At 57.2% G+C, this 19,424-nt stretch overlaps 1 protein-coding gene across 1 annotated transcript; it reads right to left on the bottom strand.

Moving 5' to 3' along the window:
- Positions 1–877: 877 nt before the first annotated feature.
- On the bottom strand, positions 878–19,157 carry LOC143658726 (epidermal growth factor-like protein 7). The gene is made up of 4 exons (XM_077130942.1): positions 19,090–19,157; positions 18,165–18,274; positions 3,050–3,154; positions 878–2,475 (listed from the first exon to the last, which is right to left on the bottom strand). The coding sequence occupies exons 1-4, from the start codon at positions 19,155–19,157 to the stop codon at positions 2,201–2,203; spliced, it is 558 nt and encodes a 185-aa protein (XP_076987057.1). The 3' UTR covers positions 878–2,200.
- Positions 19,158–19,424: the final 267 nt, after the last annotated feature.

Here is a 19,424-nt window from a genome sequence, read left to right as displayed (position 1 = left end):
AAACAGACTTCCCCTTCGAGCCTCCAGACTCCTGGATTTCGGACCTCTGCCCTCCAGAGCATGAGAGAATAGATTTCCGTTGTTTTACGCTCCCCAGTTTATGGAATTTTGCTCCGGGTGCCCCAGGTAACCGATATGGGCGGTGGCCCTGAGAAAACAGCTTATAACATCCCCATCCGTTAAGGCTCTGACAGAGCCCAACAAATGGACCCCGTGGGGGACAGAACAGCTGCTTGGCCACTCTGACCCTCAGTTTCCTCTTCCATGAAACACAGATAGAGCGTGGTGCAGAGCCCGCAGGGTGCTGCCAGCTTCCAGCCTCGCTGCCCTGGAGGTGGTTCAGCTCCCCCTTGCTGACCCTTCCTCGGGTCTTTGGGCCTCAGCTACATTGTCTCCTTCCACCAGCACAAAGCATGGCCGACAGTTTCCCCAAACCCAGCGGAAAAGGCAACTGGGTCTGAGAGGCTGAGCTCCTGGGTCACAAGCTCAAGCCTGGGGATGCCAAAGTCCACCCTGGACAACTGAGCCTCTGGCTGCGTCTCTTGGTGCCAGGGGCCCGGGATGGGTGGGTGGTGGGCTTGGCCACAGTCTGGCTCCCGGACTGTCTCTCCACCTTCCGGCACAGCAGGCAGAGCCCCCCCTTGCTGCTCTGGTGGCCTCCCACCGTGCCTGCAGAAAGCCGCCCCAGTGGAGGGACAGTGCTGCCGAGGCGGCCTCCACAGGCCCCAGACTCGCCTTGTGATCCTGCACAGAGTGGGGCCGCGTAAGGCGGGTGGGGGGCTACCTCGGGACTCCCCCTCCTTCCCCATGGCTCACCACAATCAACCCAGAGGATCCCCTGCCCCCTCCCTGACTTCCATTTAAAGAATTTGGGGAAACCCAGAAAAATATGGCTTTTATTTTCAAAATGGAATCAATTATACTTGGGGCGTCAGTTAAATATCCCCAACAGCGTTCAAATTTAGGTCTGCAGTGTCCAAACCCAGCCTCCTGGACGGAGCTGGAAGGGACTGTGAGGTAGGGACGGAGGTGGACAGAAGTCCAGCCCTTCCTCGCAGACAGCACCCTGCAGAGGTGGCAAGGCAGCTGTGCTCGGCTTTCTCTGCCCCTCCCTAAAGGCCACATGGATCCCGACCCACGAAGCCCACCCACCTGTGAAGAGTTAAGGTGGGTGGGAGTGCTGGGGGCCATGTCCAGCTCTCCTTCAAAGTTGACCACTGTGTGATCAGGGCGGCTGCTTGGCCACTCTGACCTTCGGTTTCCTCTTCCATAAAGTGGACTGAATGAGGAGGCATGGGCAGAGTGTGGAGTGGGACCAGGAAGGTGCCACTGCTTCCAGAGCCCCACCCGGGAGCCGTTCATGGTGGAGAATGGGAACCGCTGCCCAGGGCCGAGCCTAGTCTGGAGCATAGCCCTGCCTGTCACAGCACCGGCACTCACGAAGCCATGGAGGCTGGCGGGCACAGGCCCCACCCACTGGAAGCTGAGCCCCCTCCCCCAGGGGAGCCCCCCCACCCCGCATGCTGAGTCCTGCAGAAGAACGAGGGCCTGGGTCTCATGGGAGGGGTCCCTGCTCAGCACAAAGCGCCCGCCAGGAGGTGAGGGGCGCTGGCTAAAGGTCAGCAGAAAGCAGGGTGGGGAGGTGGGCTGGGGGAAGGCCAGCCCTGGGGGGAGGTCAGGTGTCCCTGGGTGACTCCAGAAGACACGGTCCAGCAGGCCACTGCCCACTCCCCCGTCCACTCGCCTCTCCCCAGCCCCCACTCCAGGAGTACAAGCACAGAGAGGTTCTGCCGACCGTAGACCAGTCCCTGCCCCACAGCCCCCCACAGGGGTTCCCTTCCCACCCCACACAGACCCAGCCCTTCCTCATGAAACCAAAGCCACCCGGCGCCCGTTTCAGATATGAGACAAGGGGACGGAAAGGCCTCTGAGCGCCCCGTGGCGCCCCTGCGGCATCATTAAAGCTCCTGCACGGAGGCGATGCGTGACAGCTGAGGAACCCCCCCACCCCATCCCGGTGTGGGACCCCAGCCTGCTGTGGTGGGGGAAAGGGATCGTGCCAACCAGCCCAGCCAGGAGCTGCCAGGTGCACAGTCATCAGGACGAAGCTTGGAACTCAGGGGCAGGGGGCAGGGACAAGGCGGAGGACCCCACAGCCGGACAGCCCACGCTGGGCCCCAGGGGGCCTCTCCATAACCCATCAGGGCGGCTCCCAACAAGGCCCCAGCGCCCCGGGCAGCGGGAACAGCATGTGCGCAGGGGGCACCTTCCCAAACTGGGGGCTGCCCCCCGGCCCCCCGCACCACCAGCCCCCTCCTGGGAAGGAGCCCCTCCCGGCTGGCCCCAGAGGCGCTTTCAGAGCAGTGGAAACAACCGGGGTGTTTAGTGCACGCGGGCCGGCCGCAGCCGGGTCCCTGTTCCAAGGGGACCCTGTAAACCACATGTCAAGGAAGCAGCTTTGGAAACAGCGGAAAACTGCAGAGGAAAAGAAAAGTGGCGTTCCCACCGCCGCGGGGGCCAGGCGGCACCGGAAGGGCTGGGGCCGTTTCCCAGCGTCTGCTTCTCTTTATGCAGTCACCCCGCCACCCGCCCCGTCCCCACCCCGTCCCTGCCAGGACGATCCCGGTCGCCCGCCTGGGGCTGAGTGGGGTGGCGGTGGGCAGACAGGCCAGTTTACTCGGCCAAGCTTACAGGGGGGCCCCCGGATGTCCCCCTCTTTGCAGATTAGGGGAGGCAAGACCCTGTGGCCAGGCAGCCCCATCCCGGGTGGGAGGCAGGTGGTGAGGTATGGGGACCCCCAAGGGGTGCAGTTACCCCACTCAGAGACCCCCCCTGCCCCTGCCCTCCTCTGTCCTCATGTCCCCGACCATAAAGGGTGGCTCCAAGCTTATGTGACATCTGCTTGGGAAGTGGGGGGCTGGGACAGCCTCCCTGCAGGCTGTGTGCAGGGGCCTCCACGTCCTGCCTAGGGGCTGCGCCCCCAGCCCTCTGCTTCAGCGTCCGCAGCCACCACCCCCGCCACCACCCCGGCCACGGGAGACCCACTCACCATGCTGACAGCGGGGACCTTGGAAGCCCTGGGGGCAGCGACACGGCTGGGCCCGGCCGGGCACGCAGCGGCCACCGTTGAAGCAGATGGAGGAGCTGCAGGCAGCTGGGGAGGAAGAAGAAAAGGATGTGAGGGGGGCAGGGAGGGTACAGGGGTCAGGGGTTGGGGTGGGGGGCAGCTCCCAAACCCGCCTGCCAGGAGGAGCCAAGCTCGGGTAGCAAAGCCCCTGGGACGGCCAGTTCCCAGGAAGTCACCCCCCGCCCTCCCTGAGACCCGCTCCAGCCGCTGCCAGTGCCCCTCTGGCCAGGTGAGCCCGAGGCTGCGGGCAGGCGTCTTCTCCAGGGAGGGCGGGAGGAGCGTGCCCCGGCAAAGGGAGGATTCTGGAACTGCCCGGAGTGCGGGGAGAGCCTGTGGAGGGCTAGGGTAAGTGGCGACCCCTTAGGCCAGGCACTGAGCCGGGTGAGAGAGCCAAGGCTCAGAGATGGTCAGCATACTGCCCCAGGCCACAGAGCCGAGGCAAGGCCTGATGGTAGGGGTCAGGGGTTAGGACGCCTGGCCTGGCCAGCGACATCCACACGTGTCCCTTGGGGATATCTCCATTCCACTCCCATCACACCTGGCCCCTGTCCCTGTCCTCAGGGACTCCCCCCACCAAACTCCCAGCTGTGGCTCAGTCACACCCCACACTCTGGCCCACCAGCCCCCTCCCCGAGTTCTACAACCAGAATGTGCGGGAGTAGGGGCTGGGTGGACGCAGGTTGCTGGAGAGGAAATGACCCTCCTGGACCAGGGTCCTCATGCACGGCCCATGTCACAGGAGAACGTCAGCACCCCAAGCTCGGAGCACCCCAAAGCCTGATGTGGGCAGTGCTGTCAGGAAAGAATGCAGCATGTTCGGTGCTCACGCAAAGGTCCCGCATCCTAAGGACCGCAGGCCCCCCAAGCAGGCCGCCCCGCGGGGCTGGACTCTGCCCTCCCAGGGGTCCTGGGTCTGCCATGTCGGCTCTCTGCCCTAGGGGCCGCAGTGGCTGGCCCTGGCCGACACTGGGACCTCCTCTGACATCCCTGAGCTTGGGGAAAAGCGGCCACTTGCTGCCCTCTCACCCCGCACCCGCCCAGCTCCAAGGTCATGGTTCCTGCCGGGTGGGCCCTGCCCTTGAGGCACTTGATCCACTCCTGGCGCCTGTCCTGTGTCCTGCATGTCCCCCTCCCTCATCCCATGCCCTCCTCCACCTTGTCCACCTCCCCAGGAAGCATCTGCCTAATTCCGGAACAGAGAGCAAAGGAAATGAGCTGCTAGACTAACCCTAACGGGACCCTGTTCCCCCAGCCTCTCCATGGATCTCAGAGCAAGTGGAAGTGAGTCCCTCTTTCCAGAGAGGAGGTGACAAGCAGAGCCAACACCACTGCATGCACGCACATTCCCATGCACAGTTGCACGCACACACACACACATGCACGCTTACTTGCATACACATGCACCCATGCACCTGTGCTCATGCACTCGCACACACAAACATGCACATGACACATATACATGCATACATGCCCATGCATACTCACACGCACACACACACACACTCACTGGCATGCAAATGCAAACATGCACGTGTCCATGCACAAACACATAAACATGCATACACATGTACACTTGCATGCATGCACCCACATACATGCACACATGCCTATGTACACATGCATGCTCATATATGCACACTTGCCTATGTACACTCATACAAAAACATGCATGCACACACATACACGCAGTACCCATGCAGACTGTACACATAAACATGCATGCGCACACACACATATAAATGCACGCATGCATACACACATATATGCACATCTGCATGCACACACATATAAATGTACACATGCATGCACACACCTATATAAATGCATACACGTACATATGCCTGCTCACAGGCACACACATACATGCATACTCACACACACACCAGGATACAAGGCAGGAAGTAGCGCTGCTCTCTGTTCTGCATCTGGGATAGACATTAGTAATGGATCACCTTCGCTGCTCTCTGTTCTGCATCTGGGATAGACATTAGTAATGGATCACCTTCCAAGTGCAGATGTGCCTCCTCCGCGCTGGTTCGGGCAGACCCCTGGTGAGCCCAGCAGTTACTGCTGGAAGGCAGTGTTGTCACCTCTGAGCACTGGACCCTCTCCCCCACTCTGTAAACAGCACGCCCCCCCAGCTCACAGCCCAGCCAGGCACCCACCCACACTCCCACTCACCCTCATCCAAAGCCAGCCAGGCAGCCCGAGCACCACAGGCCTGGACACAGGTCGGCTGCGCCCTCACTGGCCCTGCTGAGCAGAGCTGCCTCGGCCCAGCCGAATCCCACACTCCACTCCAGAGCCACGGGGACTCTGAGAACATATATCAGAGGGCACTAAGGGGTTATGGTGGCAAAGGCATAAGCTGTTTACTTAGGTTGGATTGTATGATGTGCAAATAAAACTGGTTAAAAATGAACAAGAGAAACAAGTGCTAGAGAAAATGTGGAGAAAGAGATGCCCCTATTCCTGTTGGTAAGGAAATGATGGCAGGGTGATGGTTCCACAGGAGGCTAGGGGTGGGGTTGCCATAGGATCCTGAAACCCTGTCACTCAGTGTATACCTGGAGGAACTCAGAGTGGGGATAGGAATGGACATTTGCACACTGGTGTTTATGGCGGGAGTGTTTACGATTCACAGTGGATGGAGGTGGCCTAAGGGTACAACAGCTGAGGAATGGAAGGGGAAGTGTGGCGGTACATACAACTACTGAGCAGCTGCAAGAAGGAATGAAGTGGTGAGGCATGCAACTAAGTGAATGAAACTTAAGGACTGTGTGCCGAATGAAATGTCAGAAACAAAAAGACAAATACTATCATGCCTCACTCATATGGGCTAACTATAATACACAAACTTGGTGAACTGAAGTCAAGAGCATGGGTTATCAGGTTGGGGCCTACTCAAAGGGTCCTAAATTGTAAGCTCTTACAGCAGCCACATACATTCCATTTTAACTGTTTATTTCTAAATTCTGAGATACTGAGCTGTTTTTATGAAACTTCGGGTATTTATGTGACACCTGAGGCTTGAGAGCTCTGAAGCTAAAAAAGTCGGCATTACCCCATACAGGAACTGTTCAAAAAGTTGAAAAAGGGATCAGACGTCAACTAGAGCTATGAAGAAAGCTTATCTGGATAGCACTAAGGAAAATCAGAATACAAGATAAAGATGACATCATCCATATTTTAAAACTTCAACTTCCATGTAAGACCAGTGGAAGAGATGTTTATTTGGCACAAAACTTATATTTTTGGTAGAACATTACTTAATTTAAGTTGTAGGGTCAGGTTAGTTGAACACCATAATCACATGGAATCTTGAACAGGGCGTGAGATCTTGTTGGTTTGTACAGGTTAGTTTGATAACCCGATTGGTTCCAGAGTAATTTGGGCAGTGAATAAAGAAGCATTTGCAAAGTCCCCTTAGGGGAATAGGGAGAAAGGAGGAAACATTCAACTTCCCCATTTGGAGAATTTCTAATATTCTCGCAAGCAGTGGGGACAACCAAGTCTGTAAGATGAGTCCTCAATCTTGGGGTTCACCCATATGAAACTTATTCCTTCAAAGGAGAAGCTAAGTCTACTTAAAATTAGGACTAGAAGTCACCCCCAGACATCCTCTTGTTGCTCAGATGTGGCCTCTGTCTCTAAGCCAGCTTGGCAGGTGAACTCATTGCCCTCCCTCCTACTTGGGACACGACTACCAGGAGATTTACACCCTGGCAACATGGGACAGAAATCTTGGGATAAGCCAGGATCTGGTCACAAGGGACTGAGAAAGCCTTCTTGACCAAAAAGGGGAAGAGAGAAACGAGACAATATAAAGTGTCAGTGGCTGAGAGATTTCAAACAGAGTTGAGAGGTTATCCTGGAGGTTATTTTTATGCATTATATAGATATCCCTCTTTAGTTTATGGTGTACTGGAGTGGCTGGAGGGAAGTACCTGAAACTACTGAGCTGTGTTTCAGTAGCCTAGATTCTTGAGGATGATTGTAAACATACAATGTGACCACGTGACTGTGACTGTACGATTTACAATGTGACTGTGTAGCTGTGAAAACCCTGTGTCTGATGTTCCTTTTATTCAGGATATGGACAGATGAGTAAAAAAATATGGATAAAAAATAAGTAAATAATAATGGGGACAAAGGGTAAAATAAACTGGATAGACTGAAATACTAGGGGTGTTCTAGTTTGCTAGCTGCCTTCCTTGAATTAAGATATTTTTCCATGGATGCCTTGGTTTGAACATTTTCATGGGCTTAGAACTGTAAACTTGTAACTTATTAAATTCCCCTTTTTGGCAACCATTCCAGTTCTGGTATAGCGTATTCTGGCAGCCAGCAAACTAACACGGAAGGATAGGTAGACAGACGGACGGATGGATGGAAAGGCAAACAGACTGATTAACAAATGTGGCAAAATGATAGAAGTTGGTAATTCTGGGTATCTGGGCAAAGAGGTATATTGGAATTTTCTGTAGTTTTGTACTACTTTTGCAACTTCCTTCTAAGCTTGTAATTATTTCAAAATAAAGAGTTCAAAATACATCTATGAATTAGATACTGTCACCCCCTGGTTGAAACCCCTCCAACAGCCCTCCACTTACAGAGACCCAGCTCCCTTCTCCATGGCTTCCACGCCCACGCACCCCCACCCATCAGACCCCGCCCAGCTCCCGGCCGTCCTCCCCCTCCCCGTCTCTCTCTCCCCTCCTGAGCTTCCACTCTCAAAGTGCCTCGAGCTGCCCCTGCTTGGAGACCCTACGTGAGCAAGCTGCCCCCACCCCCAACTCTGCATAAATACCATCACCTCCTCGGGGAGCCTCCTAACCCCAAGTCCAAATTGGGGCCCACAGCACCCCTTGCTTTTCCACGATACCCCTCTGAACTATAGTAACACTGCATTAGGGGAGCACCTCCTCCCACCCTCCGCCGTGAGCCCTCCAGTCTGTCCTGACCCCTTTATGTCCCTGCATACCAACACTGACAAAGTGCTTCACAGACTCTGTTGAATGAATGAATGAATGAATGAGCAACTGAAGGGCCCAGCCATGCTGGACGAGAGAGGGGTGCTCCTGTTGGCCTGGAGACTCACAGGGTGCTGGAACAGCCCTGGAGGGAAGCCTCAGCCATGCAGGGCAGAAGGGTACGCCTGGGGCTGGCCAGGCACCCAGGGCAATGGACAGGGTAGGTGGGTGGACAGTGCAGCCAAGATCCAAGGGGTCCGGCCATGCATAGCTCCCAACCCCACGGTGGCAGCAGAAGCCACCAGCAGCCACCTCCACGCAGTGACCAGGTTGGGGAGATCCTGTTGAGAAGATGTAGCCTGGAAGGTTAGCGACGGCCACTTCCAGCCAAGGCCCGCCTCCTCACTATGTGCAATGGTGGCAGCATCTCCCATCCCCTCCAAGTGGCAGGCAGACTACAGGCTGCCTGCACCCAGTCAAGGACACTGTACATGAGGAGAGACAACACGCCAGAGATAATGCATACAAAAGCTGGAAGAACTGACATCTGAGAAAGCCAAGCTCACAAGCCTCAGAATGTGGCTTTGAAAGCAGGATATTTGATAGCCTCAGCGAGAAAAAGGGAGGTGTCCTAACTATGCAAAATGATGAAAGTTGGTAATTCTGGGTATCTGGGCAAAGAGGTATACTGGAATTTTCTGTATTTTTGTACTATTTTTGCAATAAGAAAAAGAGGAAAACTTGGAAATGAAAAATAAAAACACTCAATACACGTTAAATGAAGAAATGAGTGAATAATTTGCAAAAACAATTTGAGATATATAAGTAACAAATCTGTCTCACAGTTAATTAAAAGACAACACTAATGAATCTAACAAGCCTGTTCTCTAGGGTGGTAGCCGGGGATCTGCACAGGGCCTCCCACGTGGCTGTCGGCTCGGCTGGTGGCCCCCTCCTAATACGACAAGGCCACAGTGGAACCAGAGTGCGTGGCCCTCACCCCACAGCCAGGGAGAGCCAGGCCGGCCTGAGGGGTCTGCAGGGTCTGCCGTACAGCCCAAGACACCCAGGAAGTCAGCCCTGCCTGCCCCATGTCAGAGGCACCAGGGGCTCCAACCACATCAGGTGTGTCCACGCACAGATAAACAGGGTGACAGCATGCTGTCCTTCACTGGGGACTCCTAAACTGGCTGGTTTAATGTGAAATCAGAGGTGACCAGAAGTGCAGGGACAGGCCCTGGGGGCTGGGGAGGGGACAGAGGAAAAAGAAAAGCACCTGGGCAGGCGTGTGTGGGTGGGACTGCAGAATGTGTGCATGTGTGTGAATAAGTGTGTGTAAGTATATATGTGGGTATGAGTATATACATGGGTGTGAGGGTGTGCAAACTTGTGTGGGTGTGGCTGCATGTATAAACATGGGTGTGTGTGAATGTGACTATGTTGTATTATATGAACATGTGATTATATGTGTGAAACGGGGTCATACATACGTGAGTGTGAATGTGTGTGCATATGGATGTGAGGGCACATGTATGAATGTGTGCCAATATGTGTGAGTATAGTGTGATGTATAAGTAAGGATGTCTTGTGCATGTGTGTGATTTTGTGTGTGTGTGGGCATGTGTATGTGTGAGCATGCATTAGTGTATCATGATGTGTGAGCATGTGCAAGTCCACGCATGAGCCTGTGAATGTGTGTGTGCATATGCATTTGTACATGTGCAAGGTGCCGAGTGGCTGAGCCCAGCAGGCAGGTGGGCTGTGCACGTGCGTGTGTACTCGTGGGCCCGGGCGGGTAGCTGTGTGACTGTTTCAGTGTGCCTGCCAGCTTTAGGGGACCAGGTGTGTTGGGGACAGCAATGACCCAAGGGAGGAGGTCACAGCAGGCCAAGCCCATCCCCAGTCACATCATGGGCACCTGTGGGTACAGGCTGTGTCTAGTGGAGGGAGAGAGCCCAGGGGCCCAGCAGGCCCACTGCACATCCCCACGCCTACACCCCCTGGGTGACGTGCATCCAGGAAGGAAAAGGAAGAGCCAGTGGCTGAAGCAGGAAAGTCAGGGGTGGCCTTGCGAGCCCCTCCAGCAGCCTGGCACCCCTCCCTCTCCAGTAGGACCCAGAGTGCCGGGGAGGCAGGAGGCGGTGGCCACAGGCTTGGGGGCCCTGGGACTCCCAGGAGGGAGGCAAGATGGCCAGTACCCTCACTGCTGTGCCCCTGGCTGTAGGGGCAGTGGACAGGCAGGAGTGGCTGGGAGTGTGGGACAGTCTCTGGAGGGGACTCTGAGGCGGACAGCCCCTGCAGATGGCCGTGGAGCCCCTATGAAGTTTCCCAGGCTGCCAGAGCCAGGATCCACAAACTGGGGGGCTCCAAGTCACAGCAACATGTGGTCCCCCAGTCCTGGAGGCCAGAACGCTGCCTTCAAGGGGTAGGGGGACCACAGTCCCTCAGAGGGCTCTGGGGAGGAAATCTCTTTGCTCCTTTGCACTTCTGGAGGCTCCTGGCCATCCTTGGGGTCCCCCAACTCACGACTGCATGACCCCAGTCGCTGTCTCTGTCGTCACCCGTCTGTCTCCCTCATATGTCTTTTTCTGTGTCTGAATTTCCTCTGCCTATAAGGCCCCCAGCTGTCCTGGATCAGGCCCCCATGACAGAGTGGCCTCCTCTGAGCTTCACTAATGCCCCTGCAGTGACCCTATGTCCACCCAGAGCTTGCTCTGGGGTCCTGGGGTGTGTTGGTTTGAAGCTGTGATGAACCCCAGAAAAGCCATGTTCTAATCTGACCTTGTGGGGACACTCATTGTGGGTGGGCCCTCCTGATTAGGTTGTTTCCATGGAGATGGGGCCCCGCCCAGTCGGTCTTAATTAGTTTTCTGGAGTCCTTACAGGAGCTCACGGGGAGCGAGCTCAGAGCTGACACAGGGGGCAGAGATGGTACCAAGTGACAGACGTCTGAAGATGCCTGGAGACAGACAAAGGCTCAGAGAGGCGGTACTGGGACCCGGAAAAGAAATCAGAGAGACCCAGAGCAAAGGGCCAGAGACATTGCCATGTGCCTCCCTGCATGATGGAGAAACCCCGGGCACGACTGGCCTCTTTTCCAGGAAGGTGCCTTCTTCTTGTGCCTTGATTTGGACATTTTCATGACCTTAGAACATTAACTTGCTACTCAATAAATCCGTTTGTAAAAGCCAACCCATTTCTGGTATATCATTGTGTCTGCAGATTTAGCAAACCGGAACATGGGGTTAGACTGATACATCTTTTGGGGGAACACGATTTAACCATCGCACCCTCTGAGGGTCGGCTCCAGGGACAAGGCCAGGTGGTACCTCGCCCTGAACCCCCCACCGGGAAATGGGGGCTTCCTGGCCCTGACCCCCTCCGTGTGCAGTTCCAGGTCCCTGGACTGACCCCCGCGACCTCATGCGGTCAAACGGCTTCTGCCCCCACCCACGAGGCAGGTCCTCGCCCACTCAATACCCCTCCTGCTCCGTGGCCTTTCCAGGCCACCTGGGGCCCCCATGGTGGGCTGAACACTGTCCCCCAAAGACGCACGTCCCCCGGGACCTCAGAACGGGACCCCGACAGGTGTCTGCAGTGCAGGTGGTACTGGATTCGGGTGGGCCGGACATCCAAGAAAGAGTAGCCACAACGGGCAGAAAGGAGCCACAGGGCAGGGCCAAGGCCAGGGCAGGCGGGCGACATGGCCCCACAGCCAAGGAACCCGATGGACCAGGCCGCGTCCAGGAGCTGGAACGGCAGCACTGCCAGCTCCAGCCTTGGGAGGCCCACCCTGCCTGCACCTTCATCCCAGACTCCAGGGCCCGGAGCCCCACAGGCACCAGCGCCTGGTTTAAGCCCCCAGCCCATGGCAACTGGTTCCCGCGGCCCAGCACATGGGGACCTCCGCCCTCCCTGGTCTCCCCTCGTGACCCTCCTGCCCACTCTTCCCTCTGCTCTAGCCACGCGGGCTCCAATCAGCTTTGCACACGCCTGCCTCATGTGTGCCTACCTGCCTCGTGCATATCTACTGGGCCAATCTGAAATTGTCGTGTACCCCAAAAAAGCCATGTCTTTTAATCCTCATTCAATATTGCTGGTTGGGATCTTTCTGATTGTTTCCATGGAGATGTGAATCACCCAATTGTGGGCGGTAACTTTTGATGAGGCGGTTTCCATGGAGATGTGTCTCCACCCATTCAAGGTGGGGTTACTCAGTGGAGCCCTTTAAGAGGGAACCATTTTGGAAAAAGCTTTAGTGCTGACAGAGCGAGAGACCCCTGGAGATGAAGAAGGAAAATGCCCCTGGGGAAGTCTTATGAAATGAGGAGAGAAAGCTAGGAGACATTGCAGTGTGCCTTCCCACCTAGAAAGAAACCCTGAACTTCATCAGCCTTCTTGAACCGGTTACCCTGGATTTCTTGGTTTGGACATTTTCACAGCCTTAGAACTGTAAACTTGCAACTTAATAAATTCCCCTTTTAAAAGCCATTCTATTTCTGGTATATTGAATTCTGGCAGCTTATCAAACTGAAACACATTTTGGTATCAGAAAAGTGGGGTGCTGCTGTAGTTTACAAATACCAAATATGTTGGATCAGCTTTTTAAATGAATAAGGGGAAGATTCCAGAAGAGTTGAGAGGAACTTGATAGAGAGGGCCTAGAATGCTTTGAAGACTGCTGGTAGAAATGTGGACTCTAGATACCTCTGATAAGGCATTGGCAGAAATGATGCACGTGTTATTGCAAACTGGAAGGAAGGCGTGTTCGTTAGGGCTCTCCAGAGAAATGGAATCAACAGGAAATATCTGTAAATATAAAATGTATGAAAGTGTCTCATGTAACCATGGGAGCACAGAGTCCAAAATCCGTACAGCAGACTGTGAAGCTGATGACTCCGATGGAGTGTCTGGATGAACTCCACAGGAGAGGCTCGCTGGCCAAAGCAGGAAGAGAGCCTATTTATTCTGAATCCTCCTTAAAAATCTTCCACTGATTAGATTAAACATCACTAGAAGACACTCCTCTTGGCTGATTACAAATGGAATCAGCTGTGGATGCAGCCGATGTGATCCTGATTTAATTCTATGTCCTTACAGCAAAAGACAGGCCAACACTTGTCCAACCAGGCAAACAGGTACCACCACTTGGCCAAGCTGACATATGCACCTGACCATGAGAAAAGCCAATCTTTGTTTTCAAGTGGCAAAGAATTTGGCAAAATTGACTAGTGGTTTTGCCTGGAAGGCAGATTTTAAAAGCCATGAATTTGGATATTTAGAAGATATTTCCAAATTAAATGTGGCAAGTGCAGCCTGGTTTCTCTTCGCGGCTTATAGTGAAATGCAACAGGAAAGAGATGAGCTGAGAACTGAACTCTTGGGTACAAAGAAACTAGAAATTAATGGTCTGGAAAATTCTGGGTTTCCAGAAAAGGGAGACCCCAGAAAATAGTGCCCCATATGAGGATTTAACCAAACATAGAATCAGTCAGCCATTTCCAAAAAAGCCAAGACTGGAGATGGATTTATCCAGGAAGGATCTGTGGGAAGTCCTATTTTCTGACAGCTGTGAGCCCTGCATACCACACAGAAAACCAACAGGAGTGCTGTGGGATCTGTACAAACAGAACCACCGCCAGTCCGGACTAAAAGGGATAAAAAAGGGACAAACTGAAGGAAGAATAACTTCAAAGGCAGACCCAGGGAGGCTGAGGTGTGACGCCAAGAAACCTCAGGTCAGGAGAGCGGGCCCACCCGTGCACTTGGAGGGGGTGAGTTTTCCCCAAAGGTGGAGGGTGGGGGTTTCAGAGCCTCAGGCCTCGGAGAGGGTGGAGCACATTCACTGGGACTGGGAAGAGCCTGGCTGCCCCCCCCACCACCACCACTGTTCTGAGGGGGTTGAGCATGTGCCTTGGAGATGGCAGAGAGCCCAGGTGCACCCCAACGCTTGGAGAGGGCAGAGCTGTGAAAAAGGTGGTCTCCCCAGTGTCCCCCAAGGTTGCATTCAGAGAGAACCGGGCTACTGTGTAGGCCCTTGGAAAGGGTGGGACTGCTGCTTTCTAAAGCTCCGAAGATAAATGACTCTCGGACTTCGAAATCTAATGGACTTTGCCCTGCAGGTTTCAGGAACTGTATGGGTCTTGTAACTCCTGTGTTCCTTCTAATCTCTCCCTGTGGAAATGGGAATATGTATCCTGTGACTGTCCCTCCTTTGCATATTGGCAGCAGATAACTTGTTCTGAGTTTTACAGGTCCAGTGCAAGAGGAGATGTGACCCACCCAACTGCGGTGGTCACTTCCGATTAGGTGGTTTCCATGGAGATGCGTCTCCACCTATTCAAGGTGTGGTTGCTTACTGGAGCCCTTTAAAAGAGAACATTTTGAAAAAGCTTCAGAGCCCACACAGCCAGAGACCTCTGGAGATGCAGAAGGAAGACGCCCCCAGAGAAGCCTTATGAAATGAGCAGCGAAAGCTAGCAGACATTCCAGGTGCCCTCCCAGCCGAGAGAGAAACCCCAAACTTCATGCACCTTCTTGAGCCAACGTATCTTTTCCCAGATGCCTTAGTTTGGACGTTTCTACAGCCTTGGAACTGTAAACTTGTAACTTAATTAATTCCCTATTCAGAAGCTGCTCCGTTTCTAGAATACTGCATTCCAGCAGTTTATCAAACTAAAACACCTACTTTGTACCTACCTGCCTGGCACGCACCCGCCTCAGGGCCCACCCCTCACTTCTCTCGGGGTCCCCACAGGTCTGAGGGGCCCTCCCAGACCCCCACCCAAACCTGCACCCCTGCCCTCCCACCAGCGGCACCAGGAATGCATGCCAGCTCCGGGAGACGCCTCGTGGTCAGTAGCGCCTGGGGCCAGCCCCTATCCTGCACTATCCCCCCCAGCCCTGGAGGACTCACGCCCCCGTAGCTCCCAGTCACTCTCCCACACTGGTGTTTAAACGCACTCCTGGTTCCCACACCAGCGCCCGCCCTGTGCGCCTGACATCTTCCTCTCCCAGCTTTGCTTCCAGTTTGCACTGAACAAAGGATGCTTCACGATGGCCACAGGGAGGCGGTGGAGCCAGTGCCGGAGCCCCAGGGTTGCCCCTCAGGGCTGGAGAGATGGCCGCAGGGCTGGCCTCTCAGGACGTAGCTGCCACCATGGCTGATGAAGTGTAGGTGCCAGACCCGTCGGCACTTGTGCCACAGGCCTTGGCTCCTAGAGCCCCATGCCCTCGCTGGGCCAGGCCAGGGCGTGACTCGGCTGTGCAGCCCACTCCCCAAAGGTGGGCAGCTGGAGGGAGGTGGACGCAGCTCCACACCACAACCCGAGGTCCTGTGACCGGGGGAGGTCCAAAGCCTGGCCCCGCCTCCAGCCTTCCCCAAGCCTCACTATCGATGGCTGGCTTGGGGGCCCGTCCGCCCAGCATCCCGCTCCATCCAGCTCCCCACTCCGTCTAGCTCCCCTCTTCTCTTCCCAGCTTCCCTCTCTCTGCCCAGCCCCCCTCCACCCAGCTGCTCCCCACTCCCAGCAACCCTCTTTGCCCTGTTCCCCCCTTCTCTTCCTAATTCCCCTCCCCCAGCTCCCCTCTCTGCTTGCTCTACCCCTTCCCAAGCCACCTTGCCACGATCCCTCCTACTTGGGGACCCCGCTCCAACCATCCCAAGTCCCAACCATCCCAAGCCCCCACCTGCTGGCCCTCACCACCTATCCTTACCCTGTGGCCTGAGGAGTGGTGCCCCCAGGGCCCTTCCTGAGCCCAGACGGGATTTGCACCCTTCACACCCGGGTCCTGAGATAAGTGTCAGGCAGCAGGCAGCCCCCACCAGCCCGTGAGCCCCCCAAGCCAGCGACACCCCTCAGGGCCCCAGCACACGCCCACACAGGTGGAAACTGAGCAGAAGGCACATGAATGAATGAATGAATGAATGAATGCATGAACAGTTGGCATGGAACTCCCCTGGCCCCAGGGTGGGGCCCTCGCCCCAGCACACACGCGGCCCTCACTGCCCCAGCCCTGGGCATGGGGCAGCCCAGACACGGAAGCCAACGAGTGTGTCCCTGAGAAGACACACCACGGGCTTTGCCACACTGAGTAAAATAACAAAAGCAAAAGGCGCAAATAAACACATCTTTGAAAACAAACAGCTCAGAAAGCCGACGCCTCAGGTTCAGGACGTGACCAACAGCCGCGACACCCAGGGTAGCCCTGCCCACCATCCTCCAGCTGCCCACGTCCTCCGGCCCTGCTGCCACCCTGTCCTCCGAAGACCTGGAAGGTTCTGCGTATGGACGCCGCCCCCCCAAGAAGGACAGGCAGGGCTGTCGGCCAAATCTGCGGACCCCCAGGCCCCCAGCCCAGGGCCCAGGCCGCCCCTGCCGGGTTCCCGCCCTACTGGTGGCCACGTCCCGAGAAGCCAGCCCTGGGCCTGGGTCTCCAGCCCTGACAGCAGCCCCCGGTCTGGGCACTGGCCGGCCAGGCCGCAGCTCAGGCAAGCACAGGGACAGTGACAGTCATGTGTTCAGGGAGCTCGGACCCCCTCCACGAGGTGGGCCCCCTCCCCAGCCTCCGGCCCTCTGGCAGCCCCCCAGCTCAGGAAACTGAAGGCAAAGGGCGGCCCTCAGGGGCAGGGGAAGTGCGCTCCCCTCCCGCTGGTTATCAGATCCAGGTCTGGCGCCCAAGCAGCCCCCGCCTCAGCGGAAACGTCGGCCCTGCAGCCCCCAACCCAACCCAATTCCTTTGTTCCTGCAGACATGGGAGCGGAGACGGGTAGGCATGTCAGACTACATCTGCAAGCGGGGAGGGAAAAGCTGGTCCTCCCAGCCACCGGGGACTGGCGGGGGGCCCCCAGGAACCCCGGGGGAAGGCACAGCCGGCCCCCGGCCAGGCCCCAGGACCTCCCCTGCCCCCTCTTCCCCTACCCCCCACATTTTGCCTTCTCCTCCCTGGGGTTCCTGTGGGGACCTGAATCTCCAGCCCCTCAGGGAACAGAGGGGAGTGGCAGGAGGGGACAGGGCAAAGAACTCAGGCCCAGAAGTTAGGGTCCTGTCCCCCCACCATGACATGGGACTACCACATCATCACTGGGTACAGCCCCCTGGCCTCAGGGCTGACTGCTCCAGGATAGGACACAGCTCCTCTCACCCAGTCAGCCCCAACTGTCCCCATGCTCACCTGCTGTCCCCTCACTCACGGGCCACAAGTCTTTCTCCAAACACCCCCGTTGGCCTTGCCAGGCCCCCCAGCCCTGAACCCAGTTCCTCACACAAGGCAGAGGCTTAAGGACCCCCCACCGTGCCAGACCCACTGGGATCCCAGCCCGGACCCCACTCAGAGTTGCAGAGCCACTCTGGCCTCAGTCTCCTCTTCTGTGCAGCAGTTAACAGCGCATGCGCCCCACACCAGTCCTTGTAAAGACTTAATGGGCCGCAACATGAAGCCTCACACGTGGTGCCTGGCGCCCACGACCCCTCAGCCCTCCCGGCAGCAGAGGCCCCTGGGACTGGGTTTCCACATGGCAGGCAAGAAGGGTGCCAACCAGGCAGGCCCTGCTGCCCAACAAAAGGAGGTCCAAGGCACCCAGGGTCTCAGCCTGCAGGCCACAGGGCAGCCGCCCCCAGCCCAGCTGCTCTGGGCCCTGAGCGGCCAGAAGAATGGGGTGCCGGAGGAGTGGGCATCGGGGGAGGGCAGGCAGACGGACCCCAGAGCAGGCTCAGAGCCCCCAGTGCCAGCGAGGGGTGGGGGCTACCCTAAGAGACCTATCGCCAGGCCCACGGGTGGAGCCGGCCATGCCGAGGGACCGCAGCCCCAGGTTGGGGTTCTGCCAGCGGAGTGGGGGGGCATAGTTCCTTCTTTGCATCTTTTCATTTTAATGCCCTACGAGTGGGGTCACTGAATGCACGGGCCCTGGAAATCATTCACGCTGCCTGGAAAACACGGGGCTCGTTTCACCGAAAGCCCAGGGCCGGCGCTCCCCACCGGACCGGCCCCTTGGGCAGACCGCGTGTGCCGTCCCGCAGCCGGGGGCGGGCGGCGCCGGCCAGGCAGGCACTCGGGGCACTCACGGGCGAGGCAGCCCTCGGCACCAGGCGGCTGGGTCCATCCGGGGCAGCACCTGAGCACGGTCCGGGCCTCCGTGGCGTACACCTGCCTGAAGCCCACGTAGTAGACTGTTCTGGAAGAGAAGGGAGAAGGGGTGCACTTACGGGCTGGGGCCCCACTCGGGGCGGGGGTGAGCCGATGCCCCCGCTCAGGCTCCTGTGTGTCCCCAGGGCATGGCCAGGCCCCGCAGACAGCAGCTGAGGGCTTCCTGAGGGCGGCAAGGGAGCCCCAGGCTCGGCCCAGAAACCCTGCCTAGCCCACCCCCATCCCATATGCACAGGGGGTCCCTGGGTGCCCTTGAGCTGGGGTCAGGTCTGGGGGGCGAGGTGGTGGGCTGCAGGGCCCCCTGACAGCCTGGGGGCTTCTAGAACAATCCAAGTGGGCTGGGTGCCCATGCTGGGTAGGCGGGGCCCAGTGGTGGCATTCAGATGCCCGCCTCCCCACTCCCCAACCTCCCCAGGCGCCCGCGGACAGCACAGTGGCCAGGAACATACCAGCACACAGACCCAGACCCTCCGTCCCCTCCTGCCCATGGAGCTGAGAGCCCAGCCTGGGAGACAAAGGCAGTGGAGAGAAAGCAGCTGGGAGGGAGGCCCCCTGGGTGTGGCTGCAGCCAGGGCAGGGTGGTAGGGGCCAGGATTGGGACAGGCAGGCAGGAGGGCTTCCTGGAGGAGGTGCAGCTAGCAGGCCAGGTGGGCTCGATCCCCCTCTCGCTGACAGAGCAGTCGGGAGGGGCTCCATGCCAGTTCCTCTGAGAGGTGGTGGGAGGGATGGGCGGCCTGGGGAGGTGGTGCCCATGGCCAGAGAGAGACCAGCTTCCCCGGAGGGTAATGGGCCTCCTGCTGGCCCCTCCCCCAATCCAGAGGCCACCCCGGGAAGTCACCCAACCCTCGCTGAGGTGGTCCAGCCCCAGCCTCTAGTGTCAGCACCCCCACGAGGGCAGCATGCTGGAGCATCCGACCACCCTGTGCTCGGCTGCACCCCTGTCCCACCGCTCTAGGTCCGGCTCCTCTCTGCTGGCCCTGGTTCTGGAAAGGTCTCTGTGCCCTTCCAGGGGCCTCCCTCTGCACCTGAGAGAGACGCTGCAGAAGAACCGCCAAGCACGCCCGGCCGCCCTTCCAGGACCCTCCGGGAGCACCGTGACTGCCCAGCCCTCACAAACGTCCCACCCCTGTCCCCTCCCCAAACAACTTCCACCCCTTGCTCTAATGACCGCCAGCAGG

The sequence above is a fragment of the Tamandua tetradactyla genome, chromosome 2 (assembly GCF_023851605.1).
Source record: "Tamandua tetradactyla isolate mTamTet1 chromosome 2, mTamTet1.pri, whole genome shotgun sequence".
NCBI classification, from domain to species: Eukaryota; Metazoa; Chordata; class Mammalia; order Pilosa; family Myrmecophagidae; genus Tamandua; species Tamandua tetradactyla.
Note: the sequence above shows the minus strand (reverse complement) of the source record. Positions and strands in the feature narration are given on the sequence as shown.

Bases quoted from the DNA above. Each gene is read 5' to 3' on its own strand.
- LOC143658726 (XM_077130942.1), bottom strand. From the start codon at position 19,157: ATGCTCCAGCATGCTGCCCTCGTGGGGGTGCTGACACTAGAGGCTGGG. The intron at 18,275-19,089 runs GTTGGGTGACTT...CTTCTCTTCCAG, and splicing joins GCTGGACCACCTCAGCGAGG to AACAGTCTACTACGTGGGCT. The intron at 3,155-18,164 runs GTGAGTGCCCCG...CTTCCTCCCCAG, and splicing joins TGCCGAGGGCTGCCTCGCCC to CTGCCTGCAGCTCCTCCATC.